The sequence below is a fragment of the Nicotiana sylvestris genome, chromosome 2 (assembly GCF_000393655.2).
Source record: "Nicotiana sylvestris chromosome 2, ASM39365v2, whole genome shotgun sequence".
Lineage (NCBI taxonomy): Eukaryota > Viridiplantae > Streptophyta > Magnoliopsida > Solanales > Solanaceae > Nicotiana > Nicotiana sylvestris.
The window spans coordinates 58,571,778-58,589,151 of NC_091058.1; the positions used below are offsets into that span (position 1 = coordinate 58,571,778).

At 40.3% G+C, this 17,374-nt stretch overlaps 1 protein-coding gene across 1 annotated transcript; it reads left to right on the plus strand.

Moving 5' to 3' along the window:
* Positions 1 to 437: 437 nt before the first annotated feature.
* LOC138884953 (uncharacterized mitochondrial protein AtMg00860-like) lies at positions 438 to 995 on the plus strand. The gene has a single exon (XM_070165832.1). It carries the CDS (start codon positions 438 to 440, stop codon positions 993 to 995), a length of 558 nt encoding a protein of 185 aa, XP_070021933.1.
* Positions 996 to 17,374: the final 16,379 nt, after the last annotated feature.

Here is a 17,374-nt window from a genome sequence, read left to right on the forward strand (position 1 = left end):
TCTGTATTGATTTGGCTCCAGCCACCTAGGTTTTATCTATCCCATCGTATCGTATGGCTTCGAAGGAGTTGAAGGAGCAACTTGATGAGTTGTTAGCAAAGGGATTTGTTAGACCCACTGTATCGCCTTGGGGTGCACCAATGTTATTTGTGAAGAAGAAGGATGGGACTATGCGGATGTGCATTGATTACCGCTAGTTGAACAAAGTCACCATCAAGAACAAGTATCCGTTGCCTCTTATCGATGATTTGTTTGACCAGTTGCATGGTACTAGGATGTTCTCTAAAATTGACTTGAGGTCAGGGTATCATCAGCTGAAGATTCGGGACTCAGATGTTCCGAAGACTGCATTCCGGACTAGATATGGCCATTATGAGTTCCTAGTGATGTCCTTTGGCTTGACTAATGCCCCAACAACAATCATGGACTTGATGAACATGGTATTCAGGCTTTACATTGATTCATTTGTAGTCGTCTTTATTGACAACATCTTGATATACTCCCGTAGCATGGGGGAGCACGAGCAGCATTTCAGGATAGTGCTTCAGACCTTGCGAGAGCAGAAGCTATATGCTAAGTTCTCCAAGTGTGAGTTGTGGCTAAAGTCAGTGGAATTATTGGGGCATATTGTGTCAGGAGAGGGTATTAAGGTGTTCCCCAAGAAAATTAAGGTAGTTCAGGGTTGGCCACATCCTACTTCGGTGACCAAGATCAGGAGTTTCCTGGGGTTAACAGGTTATTACAAACGATTCGTTCAGGGCTTTTCATCTATTGCATCACCTCTGACTAGATTGACCCAGAAGGGTGCTCCCTTTCATTGGTATGATGATTGTGAGGCGAGCTTTCAGAAGCTCAACACAGCCTTGACTACAACACCAGTTTTTGTGTTACCTTCCGGTTCAGGGATATACATGGTATATTACAACGCTTCACGCGTTGGATTAGGGTGTGTATTGATGCAGGAGGGGCGAGCTATTGCTTATGCTTCGCGTTAGCTGAAAATCCATGAGAAGAATTATCCTGTGCACGATTTGGAGTTGGTCGCGATTTTTAATGCTCTTAAGATATGGAGGCATTATCTGTACGGGGTATCATGTGAGGTTTATACTGATCATCGCAGCTTATAGCACTTGTTCAAATAGAGGGATCTCAATTTGAGGCAGCGTATATGGCTTGAGTTGCTGAAGGATTATGATATTACCATTCTTTATCACCCAGGCAAGGCAAATATGGTCGTAGATGCCTTAAGCAGGAAAGTATAGAGTACAGGTAGCTTGGCGTTCATTCCAGCAGAGGAGAATCCACTAGCTTTGGACATCCAGTCCTTGGCTAACAGACTTGTGAGGTTAGATATTTCAGATCCCAACTGAGTTCTTGCGTGCGTTGTTGCTCAGTCTTCATTATTGGGGCAGATCAAGGCCCGTCAGTTCGATGATCAACATTTGGCAATTCTCAGAGAGAAGTGCTTCATGGTAGTGCCAAGGAGATTTATATTGGCGAGGATGGTGTTTTGAGACTCCAAGGTCGCCTATGTGTTACTAATGTTGATGATCTGAGGGAGAGGATACTAGAGGAGGCACACAGTTCGCGGTATTCCATTCATCCAGGTGCTACGAAGATGTATCGTGACTTGAGGCAACATTATTGGTGGTGGAGAATGAAGAAAGACATAGTGGAGTATGTGTCTAGGTGTTTGAATTTCCAGCAGGTCAAGTACGAGCACCAGAGGCCGGGTGGCCTACTTCAGCAGATGCATATACTAGAGTGGAAGTGGGAGCGCATTACTATGGAATTCATAGTTGGCTTTCCCAGAACCTTGCGGAAGTTTGATGCAGCGTGGGTCATCGTGGATAGGTTGACCAAGTCGGCACGCTTTATACCAGTTGTGACTACCTACACTTCGGAGAGACTGGCTCAAATCTACATCCGGGAGATAGTCCAGTTGCACGGTGTGCCTATTTCCATCATATCAGATAGAGGCCCTCAGTTCACTTCTCACTTCTGGAGAGAGGTTCAGGGTGAGTTGGGGACCAGCGTGGAGCTTAGCACAACATTTCATCCACAGACCGATGGGCAGTCGGAGCGGACAGTCCAGATCTTGGAGGACATGCTTAGAGCATGTGTTATTGACTTTGGAGGGCAGTGGGATCAGTTCTTGCCTTTGGTAGAGTTTGCTTACAATAATAGCTATCAGTTCAGCATTGAGAGTCCTCCATTTGACGCTTTATATGGTCGGCAGTGTCATTCTCCTATCGGGTGGTTTGAGCCTGGTGAGGCTATGTTATACGGTACAGATTTGTTGCAAGATTCCTTGGACAAGATAAAGTTGATTCAGTAGAGGCTTCGCGCAGCTCAGTCTAGACAGAAGAGTTACGCGGATCAGAAGGCGCGCGATGTATCATTCATGGTTGGCGAGAAGGTCTTCTTGAAAGTCTCGCCAATGAAGGGTGTTATGAGGTTCGGGAAGAAGGGCAAGCCGAGCCCAAGGTTTATTGGCCCATTTGAGGTGTTGAGACGTGTTGGGGAGGTTGCGTAAGAGCTTGCTTTACCCCCAGTTTATCGGAAGTTCACCCAGTCTTTCATGTGTCTATGCTTCGGAGGTATCATGCCAACTTGTCCTATGTGTTGGACTTTTGTACTATTCAGTTGGATGAGATCCTGAGTTACGAGGAGGAGCCAGTTGCCATTATTGATAGACAGGATCGCTAGTTAAGATCCAAGAGGATTTCAGCGGTAAAGGTCCAGTGGAGGGGCCAACTAGTCAAGGAGGCGACTTGGGAGTCCGAGGAGGACATGCGGTGCATATATCCATATTTATTCAGCAGCTCAGGTACTTTTCTATGTCCGTTCGAGGACGAACGTTTGTTTAAGAGGTGGAAAATGTAACGACCCGACTGGTCGTTTTGTGTTTTAGAACCCCGTTCCCCCAAATAAAACTTCCCGTGCTTACTTTAACTAATTCATGACCCACGGGGAAGGTTGGTTCAGGAATTGGAAGAATTTGGGTTGAAATATGCTCATTTGATTTCTTAAGATTTTCTTAAAAGGCTAACTTTGACTTTGGTCAACATTTTGAGCAAACGAACCCGGTCTCGTGTTTTGACGGTCCCGGAGAGTCCGTAGAAAAATATGGGACTTGATGTATGCGCGTAATCGAATTTTGAGGTCCTTGGGCCGAGTAATGAATTTTTATTAGAAATTGTTAAACTAAACTTCCAAGGATTTAAAGAAACTAAATAATGACTGATCACATGGGTATCAGGCTCGTATGTTGGTTTCTGAGACCGGTATAGTTCCAATATAATATTTAAGACTTGCCCGCAAAATTTGGTGTCAATCGAGTAGTTTAAGGGCGTTTTGGCTCGTTAGAGGAAAATTAAGAACTTGAAGTTCATAAGTTTGATTCAATTGGTTTTAGGGGGTAATTCTTAGATTTAGCATTGTTTCGGGCGTTCTGAATGTTCGAGTAGGTTCGTTTCATCATTTCAGACTTGTCAATATGTTTGGGCGGTGCCCAGGAGCCCTGAGCATCAATCGGACGAGGCTCGAGTGAAATTGGAAATGTTGAGAAATGCTGAAGCTTCTACTTCTGTCATAACCGCACCTGTGGTTGGTCGACCGAAGGTGCGAGAACGCAGAAGCGGTCCGCCTATCGCAGATGTGGCCAAGGGAGGCTAGGCCCAGAACCACAGAAGCGGCTCCGCAGAAGCGGATTTAAGACCGCAGAAGTGGTCGCAGCCCACTTGTCCGGATCCACAATTGCGCCAAATTTCTTCCAGAAGCGGGACCGCAGATGCGAAAATCGCTGAAGCAGTAAGCTTCATTTAATATGGGCTCTAAGTCATTTTTTGCCACTTTTCACTCCTCCATTGGCGATTTTGGAAGCTTTTGAGAAAAGACTTTCACCTAGCGTCTTGAGGTAAGCTTATCCCACCTATTCTTAGTTTAATACTTGTGTCTTAGGTAGATTAAACACTAGGATTTAGGTAAAATCATGGGGTTAGAGCAAAACCTAGGGTTTTGATAAAACTTTGATTTTTCCACGAAATTGGGTATGAAGCGAAGTAGAAATTATATATTATTGATCCTTAGGTTACAAAGAACAAATTTCTTCGAAAAACTTCAAAATCCGGGCACGTGGGCCCTGGGTCGGATTTTAGGAAACTTGTGTTTAAGGTAGGGAAATTGCTTTAATAGTAGGATGTGATTTTGTGAGCTTGTATTGACTAGTTCCTACCTCGTTTATCTAGTTTGGGATTGTTCAGCTCCAAATTGAGAGTTCGGGCTCGTTCTTGGCAGTGGAAGCGCACTTTGGAGCGAGGTGAGTCTCCTATCTAACCTTGTAAGAAGAAATTGTCCCCATAGGTGATGTAATCTAATAATTTGCCATTAAATGTGGGGGCTACGTACACACTAGGTGACGAGAGTCCGTGCGTAGCAACTATTATGCTAAGTCCAGGTAGTTTAGGGCCCAGAAGCATGCTTTATGTAGTATTCTTGCAATGCTATGTTTAATTTGGATTGCTTAAATCATGGTGATTATGATAAATGAGACTAGTTAAGAGGAACATGATCTTTCTTGGCCTTTTTAAAGAGAAGTTGATAACTCATTGAGTAATGTCTCCCCAGTTATGTGTTTTTGTCTGCTTGTTGTCACACCTCCTTCTTTCGCCCCCGCGAGGGTGCGAAGGAGTTTTCTCCAATTAAAGAACAGTCGAAACGGGATTTGTTTATTTATTTCAGAGTCGTCACCTGGGAATTTTAAGGTGTCCCAAGTCACCGGTTTTAATCCCGAATCGAGGAGAGGATGACTCTGTTTGTCATTCTGCGAACCAGAAATCCGAGTAAGGAATTCTGTTAATCCAGAAGAAGGTGTTAGGCATTCCCGAATTCCATGGTTCTAGCACGGTCGCTTAACCATTTTTATATTTGGCTTAATTATCTTAATTTACTAAATACATTTTTTTTTCTTGTTGCCCGATTTTATTACCGCTTTTGTTTAGATTGTTTACAATTATAGAAACGAATCACACGTACGTATATTCGTATTATATACCTTTTATAAATGTAGAGAATCGTGTCATGCATACGTGTACACAAAAAGATTGATAATATTTTTATATTTTATTATATAAAAAAATTTGATGTTCGAAATTGTGCTTAAAATAAAATTAAGAACATTCATCACTCTTATATGATTGGATAGTGAACTGCACATCTCGGGTTATACGAAATTAATTTAATATCCTCCGACGAATCTCTTTTTATTAAAATTTTGGCTCAAAGTTGCGCGAACGCATAATCCGAACTGCCTTAAAAAATGTAATTAGGCCACGCGAACGTATCCCTAATTTCACAAAATATTCTTGATGGCAACATAAAATTCTCTACAAATTGTTTATTACATCTATCTATTTTTAAATATGAAAGTCATGGGAAATCGCTGATTTGGACGTCTTCAAATTTCTTGAAAAGAATTCAAAATTTATTATGTGTTGACCGCAAGTTTTATTTTACGCGTATGAATTATATACCTCAAAACTATTCAAATTTTTAAGAATTAATGATATGAAAAACAAACAACGTGTAACTAAAACTACCATTTTTATCGTGAATACAATATTCGTATACCCAAAAAGCGAATTGCGTGCAAAATTAGGAAAATAATTGATTTGATAAACGGACTAATAGTTTTCAAAGAATTTTCATTCTTATATTCAGGGAGAACTCTATTTTTTGTATGTCTTTGACTTAAATGTTGCATTTTAGTATTTATAAATCCCACCTCCTTCTCATCTACTTGTTTTAGTCCAAAGTTATAATTATTTGGTTAATTTTTCTTACGATGATTGAGTTTGGGATAGATGTAATCAAACCAATTCTTATTCTCAGCCTATGCGAGCTATTTGCAAACATTAACTCTACACTTTGTAAAAATTATTGACATTATTTTTTATACTATTTTTAAAGAAATGAATTGATCGCATTCTTAAAGTAATTGGGCTATTTGTTATAAAAAAAACTAATCTACAAATCGATTTAATAAGATGACATTACATGTAACGTAGTTGTACATATGAACCATTCATGATATTCCAACATCGTAAACGTAACGGATTATATCAATTCACCTTTCCACTATGGTTATACACTTAACCGTTATTACGCCATATACGAACAAAATACAACTAACATCATTCAATCAACAACAAAATTGGATATTTGGCAAAATAGGCTAGTAATGTAGTTTCTTGATATTTCCATACTATTCTATACTTAGCTAGCAATATCACAAGATTTAACTAATGGCCAACTTTCTGCCATGTTCCTTATCTCGGCAATTCAAACAATAAATGTCATCACTAAACTTCAAAATAAATAAGATTATCGTAGAAATTACTACTTCACAAGGTCAATTGGCTAATAGTTTATCATATCAAGTATAATACTATATTAACCAACTAAAACAAAACTGAAACTTAAACTAATAAATTTAATGAGTAGAAGACATAATTGTAATTCCAAACTTCATTTTTCTTGCAATGTTGAAGCTTTTCATGACATGAGTTTACAGATATGTACCTGGAAATGAGGGTAAAAGAGGTAAAGTTCAGCAGTAGCAGCAGCAACAAAACAGCAGAATATACCAATGTTTCAACAGATTTGAGCAACAAACAACAAGACCCGTGAAGCCCAGACGCACAGTGGCAGGAATTTTAGGAAATTGCAGATTTAAACCAAACAATATCAACAAAACAAACCCGGACAGATTCAAGGGAACAATGTTTCAGATTTTCTTTCTTTCTTCTCTATCTGTTTCAGATTTGTTTCCCTCTAACTGATTCTCCTCCCTTTTTTTTCTGTTTTTCTGTTTCTCTCTATGTCTATTTTTTCTAGTTTCAGATGCAGATTTCTTTCTTTCCTTCCTTGTTATTTCTTCTCTCTATCTGGTTCTCTCTGTATTCTCTATGTGTTCTGTCCTCTCTACTAATTTCAGCTCTCTTTTAGATCCTTTCTTTGGTATGTATATCTCTCTCTCTCTCTATCTTTTTTTTCTTTGTTCTCTTTTTTTCTCCAGACTTTCTCTCTCTTTCTATCTATCTCTTTTTCAGATTAGTTCCTTCTTTTCAGATTTTTTCCTCTTCTCAAATTTTTTCCTCTCTTTTGAAACCAGTTCCTCACCCCCTCTTTATACAAGTCTGCTCTTAGCAGCCTACTGTCCGGACCCCTTTTTCTTTTTTAAAAATCAGAAATTTTCCACTCAAATGACACTAAGTCTGATTTTCTATTGATCAAACTACCAAGGATACCTTTTTCCCTTAATTTCAGCCCCCTCCATTACCTTTTGTTTCCCATTATCCCATTAAATTAAAGCCACTAACATTCCACTATAACACACTAATACTAACATACTGTTCTTACTGTTTCATTCCCAGAATACCCCTATAATCCTACTGTTATTACTGCCCTTAATTCAAACTTTTTGTAACCTATTATTGAACACCTATTATTTCAAAATTATCAGTTGATGACTGAAGACCAAAACTGAAGGCTGAATTCTAAGTGATCAATTGAACTGAATTTAAATTAAAACTAACACAACACAGAATTCATCAGAATCATTGAAGCTAAAATGGAAACTTGAATCAGAATCAACATCAATGCAGGAACATTGTCATCATATTGACAATGCCCTGAAACTAATTTCCGAGAGATCGACATACATAACAACAATTGACGAACTTAACTGACTTATCAAACAAGAACAAATTAATTGGCAAAAACTGATTAACTGATTACCTTCAATAAAATGATAATAAACAATCCAAAATAGATAAATAAGTTGTTTCAATCAGCATTAACAGAAACAAAAATTTATAAAACAACTAATCGACGAACTTAATCGAGTCGATTACACATATTGTAAACAATCACAACAAACAGACACAATGGTATAATTTGATCGAATAAACGGGTATGAGACAGAATCAAAAATAAAAAGATAGGAAAATTACACAGATTACTAAAACAAGCAACAATACACATAGGATACAAGAGAAAAAATAGGAAAAATACCTCTGATTCTTCAAAATTATACGGACATAGGCTCAACTTTGGATTCGGACCTTTTGAGGTTTGAACAGACTTTATTCGAAGTATTCTCAATTGAGAATACCTCGATTAAAGTCTCTTAGACCTCAATCCCTAAATTAATCGGACAAATTCCACGATTTGGCATTTTACGGTTTCATTTTTTTCGATTTAGGGTTTGACCAATTCTGGGCAGATTCGAAGGGAACAAAAGACGACTTAGGGGTAAGGGAGGCCTAGGGGTCATTTGGTGTGAATTTGAGACGGATCTGGGTGAGTTCATGTTTGACTCGAATCTTCAAATGAAGATTCGAGAAGCTTTGAGATGATTCGATCCAAACGGTTTGGAGATCCGTGTTGGGGGTGGCTGGAAGGTTACTGGGTGTTGATTTGGTGGTCATCGGAGATGGTCGTGTCCTCAGGCCCACCTTCGATTTAAGATTCGACGAGCTGGGGCCTGATTCGATGGGAGTTATGGTGATAGTTGGGAAGAGGAGGTCGAGGGGGTTCAGGGGTGTCAAGGTGGTGACCGGCGGCGTTGTTGCCGCCGGGTTCCAGGCGAGGGGGAGTTAGGGAGGCTAGGGTTTAGGGCATCGTCTCAAGGACGATGATGAACAGGAGGGGGGGTGTTTGGTTAGGGGGCCGGGGTGTGAATTTGGGTCTTATATAGGGGAGGGGTGGATTGATCTGGGCCGTTAGATCAAGCAAAATAAATGGCCAGGATCTATCCACTTAAAGGAACGGTGCCGTTTTGGTTTAGTTGGGGAATGGGTCGGCCCGAGCAATGGGTCGGGTGGGGGATTACAGGTTTGGTCAAAGCTCTGTGGCCATTGTATCAAAATAAATGGGCAGCTCAGATTGAACACCTGAAACAGTGCCGTTTCAAATCAAACCAGGGCTGCCCTGAACCGTTTGATTTGTTCGATCAACGGCTCAGATTGATAATACCCACACGACGTCATTTGGTAGCTGGTTGAGAGACCTGGTCTTGGACTGGGTCATTACCCATTTTGGGCCTGATTTTTGAATAAAATTTTTTGGCCCAGATCCGTTTTGCCTATTATTTTCAACTCTTTTCATTTTCTAATTTTATTTCTAATTATTAAATTCCTAATCCTAATTATAAAATACAAAATTAACCTTACACAATATTAATCACCTTTTGACGACCATTAACACAAGACAAAAAATTAATCACGCAATGACACGTTAAAATGACAAAAATAGGATAAATGCATATTTTGTGATTTTCTTTTTCTTTTAGAGCTAAATAATAATTTAATTAATTCCTAAATGCGTAATTAAATCCTAAATATGCATGCAACATGTATTTTTATTTTATTTTTCATTTAACTATAACAAAGTAAATATTTACGGACAAAACATAAATAATTACCCAAAAAATGCCACATAAATTCTAAAAATTGCATGCAAAGAAAACTTATTTGTGATTTCTTTTGGAGTAGTTCTTGTGAGGCAAAAATCACGTGCTCACAGCTGCCCCTCTTTGTGCGGAAACTCGAAGAGTTTTCGTGCAAAGATAAAGTGAGCGAATACGAGCGATTTTTGCCTGTTTGAATACTCCGTGGGAAGCATTTTTTTTGAAAGATTTGACCGAACCTCTGCTTCAAAGGTTTCCTACATATCTTTGGCTATAAAGGAATCAGGTCAATGTAGTTCAGGAAGTTTTGGTATCTAGGAATACCAAGGGATTGCTTTTTTGCTGTTACTGTTGTTGCTCATTGTTGCTACCGCCTGCTGACCTCCTTATTACACCCTGCCTAAAGAAAACGAAAAGCTAAACTAGACCATGGTATATGAATTACAAAATCTTATCTAGATCATGCCCTTGCGTTTCTTGTCACTTTGATGTCTTGGTGACTCCTTTGATATCTTTTTGCTTCCGATTTGTCTTGTATTCTCCTTTGACCGCCGATCTCAAACTGCTTATTTCTTTTCACCTTGTTTTTCATTGTGTCTTGTACTTCCTTCCTCTGTTTAGGACTCTTGTTGTTTCCCTCTGGGGATTTGGTTGGATTCCTCTGCTTTATTGACTCTAAGTGTACTCCTCTATTATATGGGCGGGCTCTTGACTTCAACCAGCAATGTAAAAAATAAATTTCCATTCTGTTTCTTCAGAAGGTGCTCCTGATCACTTAAAATCTGTATTCCCTTATTCTCCAGGTGGGCTCCTGATTGCTGATACTTCAATTTTATTCCCTTATTCTCCAAGTGGGCTCCTGATTGCTGATACTTCGACTGTATTCCCTTATTCTCCAGGTGGGCACCTGATTGCTAATACTTCCATCGCTCTTCCTTGTTCTCCAGGTGGACGCCTGATTGCTAATACTTCCTTTGCTCTTCCTTGTTCTCCAGGTGGACGCCTAATTGCTAATACATCCTTTACTCTTCCTTGTTCTCCAGGTGGACGCCTGACTTCTTCTATTTCCTTTGCTCTTCCTTATTCTCCAGGTGGACGCCTGATTGCTATTTCAATTGTTCTTCCTTGTTCTCCAGGTGGACGCCTGATTGCTAATACTTCCATTGCTCTTCCTTGTTCTCCAGGTGGACGCCTGCTTGCTAGTACTTCCATTGTTCTTCCTTGTTCTCCAGGTGGACGCCTGATTGCTATTTCAATTGCTCTTCCTTGTTCTCCAGGTGGACGCCTGATTACTATTTCAATTGCTCTTCCTTGTTCTCCAGGTGGACGCCTGATTGCTAATATTTCCATTGCTCTTCCTTGTTCTCCAGGTGGACGCCTGATTCCTAATACTTCCATTGCTCTTCCTTGTTCTCCAGGTGGACGCCTGATTGCTATTTCAATTGCTCTTCCTTGTTCTCCAGGTGGACGCCTGATTGCTAATACTTCCATTATTTTTCCTTGTTCTCCAGGTGGACGCCTGATTGCTATTTTAATTGCTCTTCCTTGTTGTCCAGGTGGACGCCTGATTGCTAATACTTCTTTTGCTCTTCCTTGTTCTCCAGGTGGATGCCTGATTGCTAATACTTCCATTGCTCTTCCTTGTTCTCCAGGTGGACGCCTGATTGCTAGTACTTCCATTGTTCTTCCTTGTTCTCCAGGTGGACGCCTGATTGCTATTTCAATTGCTCTTCCTTGTTCTCCAGGTGGACGCCTGATTGCTAATACTTCTTTTGATCTTCCTTGTTCTCCAGGTGGACGCATGATTGCTAATACTTCTTTTGCTCTTCCTTGTTCTCCAGGTGGACGCCTGATTGCTAATACTTCCTTTGCTCTTCCTTGTTCTCCAGGTGGACGCCTGATTGCTAATACTTCCATTGTTCTTCCTTGTTCTCCAGGTGGACGCCTGATTGCTATTTCAATTGCTCTTCCTTGTTCTCTAGGTGGACGCCTGATTGCTAATACTTCTTTTGCTCTTCCTGAAACAAATATTATTTTTGCCCCTGTTTCAAATCAAAAAAAAATTTGTTAGTTTAAGTCATTGTGGTTAGTTGTGGCATTCTTGCTGAGGGTGGTGGTTTCTCTTTGTCCTGTTTTACTGCCTTGGAGTGGTTGAAAAGACTGTTTTGTCCTTGTAATTGATCTTTAATCGTAGGATCCCCAACTGTTGTTTTCACTTCAAATCCTTTCAATTGTAATCACATGTCTCTCCTGACATTACTGAACCACTTTTCCGATTCAACTTTTCTCATACCCATATCTTATTTTCATCCTATTACTTCCCGCCTATCGTGGCCGTATTTTGCATTATACTATCTTGAATCTTGGTAGTATACCTTGACATTCCTTTTTATTTGTTTGGAACGAAACTTACCTCAAAAGCTTTAGAAGAATAAGATTATTAGTGACGAAATATGACGATTTTGACAACTAAGAATGACAAGAAAAATCCAAATTTGGATTACTGTTGGAGAAGGAATAAGGAACTTATCTGTTTGGAGTTACTGGCACCAATGATCAGGGTACGCATTTTGGATTAATCAGCCCAGTCTATTTAACCAATCTCCTTTTCGATCTTTCCAAAATTTCCACAACCCAATTTTACTTTTTGCCAACTTACAGACCTTGTTTGACTTGCAGCATCTTAAAGAGTTTTCACCGACAAACCTTCCTCATTTGTTTATTTCTTAATTCCTTTTCGCCTTATGGTGCCTGCGAAGGTTTTTACCAATAAGACTCTCTTATTTTACTTTCTCTGAGCTTTCGTCATCGCATGGTGCCCGTGCGGGTTTTCACCTGTAAGGCTCTCTCATTTTACTTTTTCTCAGCCTCCGTCGTCTCATGGTGCCTGTGCGGGTTTTCACCTATAAGACTCTCTCATCTTCATCGCTTTTCTTGTTTGGACCAGAGTGTTATGAACCACCTCCATTTGCTCGACTCGGCATTTTTCTAAGATTGATCGAAAGGTCTTTTGGTATGTGGTTGGAATGAAAGGGTATCAAGAGTCAAAACCATTTTGATATGGGTTTAAAATTTTAACTCTTGGAATCATTTTTCTTATTGCCAATACAATTCCTGCCCCAGTTTCTTGATTGGGGGTCTCTTGATGTTTCCTTTTATGCACATTATGCGTATTATGCACCCTGTGACCGAGCCGTGAGGCGCCTACGTATCCTCTTTCAGGAATCAGGTCAAACGTAGTTCACTCCTATGATTTTTCTTTTCTCTTTTTTTTAATGATTCTAAAAGAGGGATAGGAAAGAAACAAAATATGGCTCAAAAGGGGGAACAAAGGATACAGTGTTTGGATAGCAGAATAAATTGCCTTTGTCATTCCAATCTTCGAAATAATGCCAAATACAAACATTCAATAATTATACCAAAGAAAAATCATGCATAATATCTCTTTACCGCATCAGAATTGATAGCCATGTCTATGCATTTTCCTTCAACATCTGTTAAACATAATGCACCATTGGACAATACTCTGGTCACAATGAATGGCCCTTGCCAATTAGGGGCAAATTTGCCCTTTGCTTCAACCTGATGTGGAAGAATACATTTCAGCACATGCTGACCCACTTCAAACTTCCGGGGACGCACCATTTTGTTGTATGCTCTTGCTATTCTTCTTTGATACGATTGGCCATGACATACTGCTGCCAATCGTTTTTCATCAATAAAGTTTAACTGTTCCAAACGGGTTTTGACCCATTCATCATCATCAATCTTAGCTTCGGTGACGATCCGAAGGGAGGGAATTTCAATTTCAGCAGGAATTACTGCCTCAGTGCCATATACCAACAAATAAGGAGTTATTCCTACTAAGGTGTGCACAATAGTGCGATATCCCAACAACACAAATGGTAATTTTTCATGCCATTGTCTTGAACCTTCTATCATTTTTCGAAGTATCTTCTTTATGTTTTTGTTGGCTGCCTCGACTGCTCCATTCGCCTTGGGCCGATATGGGGTGTAGTTGCGATGTATAATCTTAAACTGTTGACATACTTCCCTCATTAAGTTACTGTTAAGATTAGCACCGTTATCTGTGATGATCACCTTTGGGATTCCGAATCGACATATGATATTTGAGTGAACAAAATCGACCACAGCTTTCTTGGTCACTGATTTGAATGTTTTGGCCTCAACCCATTTGGTAAAATAATCAATGGCTACCAGAATGAACCTGTGCCCATTGGATGCTGCCGGCTCAATTGGTCCAATCACATCCATGCCCCAGGCAACGAAGGGCCATGGTGCCGACATTGTGTGCAACTCGGATGGTGGAGAATGAATCAAATCTCCGTGTATTTGGCATTGATGACACTTGCGCACAAAACTGATACAATCTCGCTCCATGGTAAGCCAATAGTAACCAGCTCGGAGGATTTTCTTTGCCAACACATATCTGCTCATGTGGGGTCCGCAAACTCCCGAATGTACTTCAGACATGATAGTCGTGGCTTGTTTAGCATCTATGCATCTTAATAATCCAAGGTCTGGTGTTCTTTTATACAAAACTCCTCCACTTAAGAAGAATCCATTTGCCAATCGCCTAATGGTTCTCTTTTGATCCCCTGTGGCTTGTGCTGGATATATCCCCATTCTGATATACTCCTTGATGTCGTGGAACCATGGTTCACCATCAAATTCCTCCTCAACCATGTTGCAGTAAGCGTGCTGATCGTGGACTTGAATATGCAGTGGATCCACATAAGCTTTGTCTGGATGGTGCAACATTGATGCTAGGGTAGCCAATGCATCGGCAACCTCATTATGGACCCTTGGAATGTGCTTGAACTCCACTGATCGAAACCGCTGACAAAGATCATGTAAACATTGCCAGTATGGTAAGAGCTTCAGGTCTCGTGTTTCCCATTCTCCTTGAATTTGATGTACCAGAAGATCTGAATCTCCCAAGATCAAGATTTCCTGGATACCCATGTTTGCAGCTAGCCTTAACCCCAAAATACAAGCTTCATACTCAGCCATATTATTGGTGCAATAAAATCGAAGTTGAGCCGTAACAGGATAGTGATGTCCGGTTTCAGAAATAATTACAGCTCCTATCCCGACTCCTTTCATGTTAGCAGCCCCATCAAAGAAAAGTTTCCAGCCGGGTTTCTCAATTTGCTCCATCTCATCGATATGCATTATTTCTTCATCTGGAAAATAAGTCTTCAAGGGCTCGTACTCTTCGTCGACTGGGTTTTCGGCCAAATGATCGGCCAATGCTTGGGCTTTCATTGCAGTCCAAGTCACATAGATGATGTCAAATTCTGTGAGCAATATCTGCCACTTTGCTAGTCTCCCTGTTAGCATAGGCTTTTGAAAAATATATTTCAACGGATCCAATGCGAAATGAGGTAAGTAGTGTAGGATGACAAATAGTGTTTCAATTTCTGAGCTACCCAAGTTAGGGCGCAACATGTTCTTTCTAGATGAGTGTACTTAACCTCATAAGCTGTGAACTTCTTGCTAAGGTAGTAGATGGCCTGTTCCTTTCTGTCGGTGATGTCGTGTTGCCCCAGCACACAACCAAATGAGTTTTCCAAGACTGTCAAGTAAAGAATCAAAGGTCTTCCTAGTTCGGGTGGAACCAGCACGGGTGGGTTTGACAAGTATCCTTTTATCTTATCAAATGCTTCTTGACACTCATCGGTCCATTTGACCACAATATCCTTCTTCAACAATTTGAAAATAGGCTCACAAGTTGTCGTGAGCTGAGCAATAAACTTACTGATGTAATTCAACCTCCCTAACAAACTCATTACTTCAGTTTTGTTCCTTGGAGGTGGCAATTCCTGGATGGATTTGATCTTTGACGGGTCTAGCTCGATGCCTCGCCGACTGACTATGAATCCCAACAGTTTTCCAGATGGAACACCAAATGCGCACTTGGCAGGGTTAAGTTTGAGGTTGTACCTGCGAAGTCTCAGGAAGAATTTCCTCAAATCCCCAACGTGGTCGGCCTGATGCTTTGATTTTATGATCACATCGTCCACGTATACCTCAATCTCTTTATGTATCATATCACGAAACACCGTGGTCATCGCTCTCATGTATGTTGCCCCGGCGTTCTTCAAACCGAAGGGCATTACCCGGTAGCAATAGGTTCCCCATGGGATGATGAATGTCGTCTTTTCTGCATCTTCTTCATCCATTAGAATTTGATGATACCCGGCATAACAATCCACAAAAGATCCTATCTCATGCTTAGCACAATTATCGATCAAAATATGGATATTGGGTAATGGGAAGTTATCCTTTGGACTTGCTTTGTTGAGATTGCGGTAATCGACGCAGACTCTAATCTTGCCGTCTTTCTTTGGCACAGGAACGACATTAGCCAACCAAACAGGATATCGAGTGACTCGAATGACCTTTGCCTCCAACTGTTTGGTGATTTCTTCTTTAATTCTCACACTCATATCAGGCTTGAACTTTCTCAACTTTTGCTTGACGGGATGCACCATTGGATCAGTGGGCAATTTGTGAACCACTAAATTAGTGCTCAAACCTGGCATGTCGTCATATGACCATGCAAAAACATCTTTGAATTCGATGAGCGTTTTAATTAACTCTTCTCGGATCTTTCGTTCAAGGTGGACACTTATTTTAGTTTCTCGGATATTATTCATGTCCCCTATATTGATGTCTTCGGTATCACTCAGGTTAGGTTTGGTTTTTTCTTTAAAATAAATTAACTCTTTACTAATCTCTTCGAAAGCCTCATCCTCATCATATTCTGATTCATAATCACAATATACTTCTTGAATTATTATTTCGGAACCAGATTGATTTTTAAGACTGGGCTGAGGATTCCTTATGCATGCCAAATCACTAGAGCCAGCGTAAAAAGGACTGTACAGAAAAAAAACTATCAGGAATGATAATGAAAAGGAAACTGTATTTCATTGGATGATAAAAGACAACAAGGTTTGCACACTTCAAACAAACTGTAAGATGAACATTGGGATTACAACCCTGAAGTAACCCAAACAAACTGAAGGAAAATCAAAATAAACTACCAAGACTCCTTTCGAATGGGGAGAGGAGTGGCTTTCCAATTATTAAGCTTTGTCTCTGGCCCAACGAATTGAACTTCCGTGTTGCTAGAACCTTCACCACTTTCCACCATGTTCACATCGTCAAACAACTTTTCAAATTTTTCAATTAATTCCTCCTCAAGATTAATCCTGGATTTAGGAATTGTTGTTATCGGGTGATTTCTGGTATCGGACTTGACAAAAGACTTTGATAGATGTGGAACTGGCTTTGGAATGACCCATGCTTTATGTTTTGGCTTTCTGGCCTTTCTCGCGTTTGGGACTGTGGGTATGAATCCTAATCCAACTGTTCCCCAGTTCTTGGGAAGAGATACTGGTTGCGTAATGCCTTGTAAAGACGAGCCCAAACCTTTGCCGGGTACAAAACCATTCTTTAACATTTCATAGGCTACCATGACTGATACAGAGGTTATCTTTGGATTCGGAATGTATTTCCCCTCTGAAATTTTCTCTACCAACATTGTGTCGGAAACCTGGTAAACCCATGGTCCTTTGTCATTTTCTATTCCTTCGACCGGTACAATGGCACTGCTGGGAGCATTTAAACTGTCTTCCCCATGCACAACTATTTCTTGCTTATCCCATTCAAACTTGACCATTTGGTGTAGTGTTGATGGGACTGCTTTAGCCGCATGTATCCATGGTCGACCCAACAGTAAATTATAAGAAACAACTATATCCAACACGTGAAACTCCATTGTAAATTCAACTGGCCCTATTGTTAGTTCCAGCACTATGTCGCCAAATGAATCTCTGCTTCCACCGTCAAACCCCCTGTACGCAAATACTA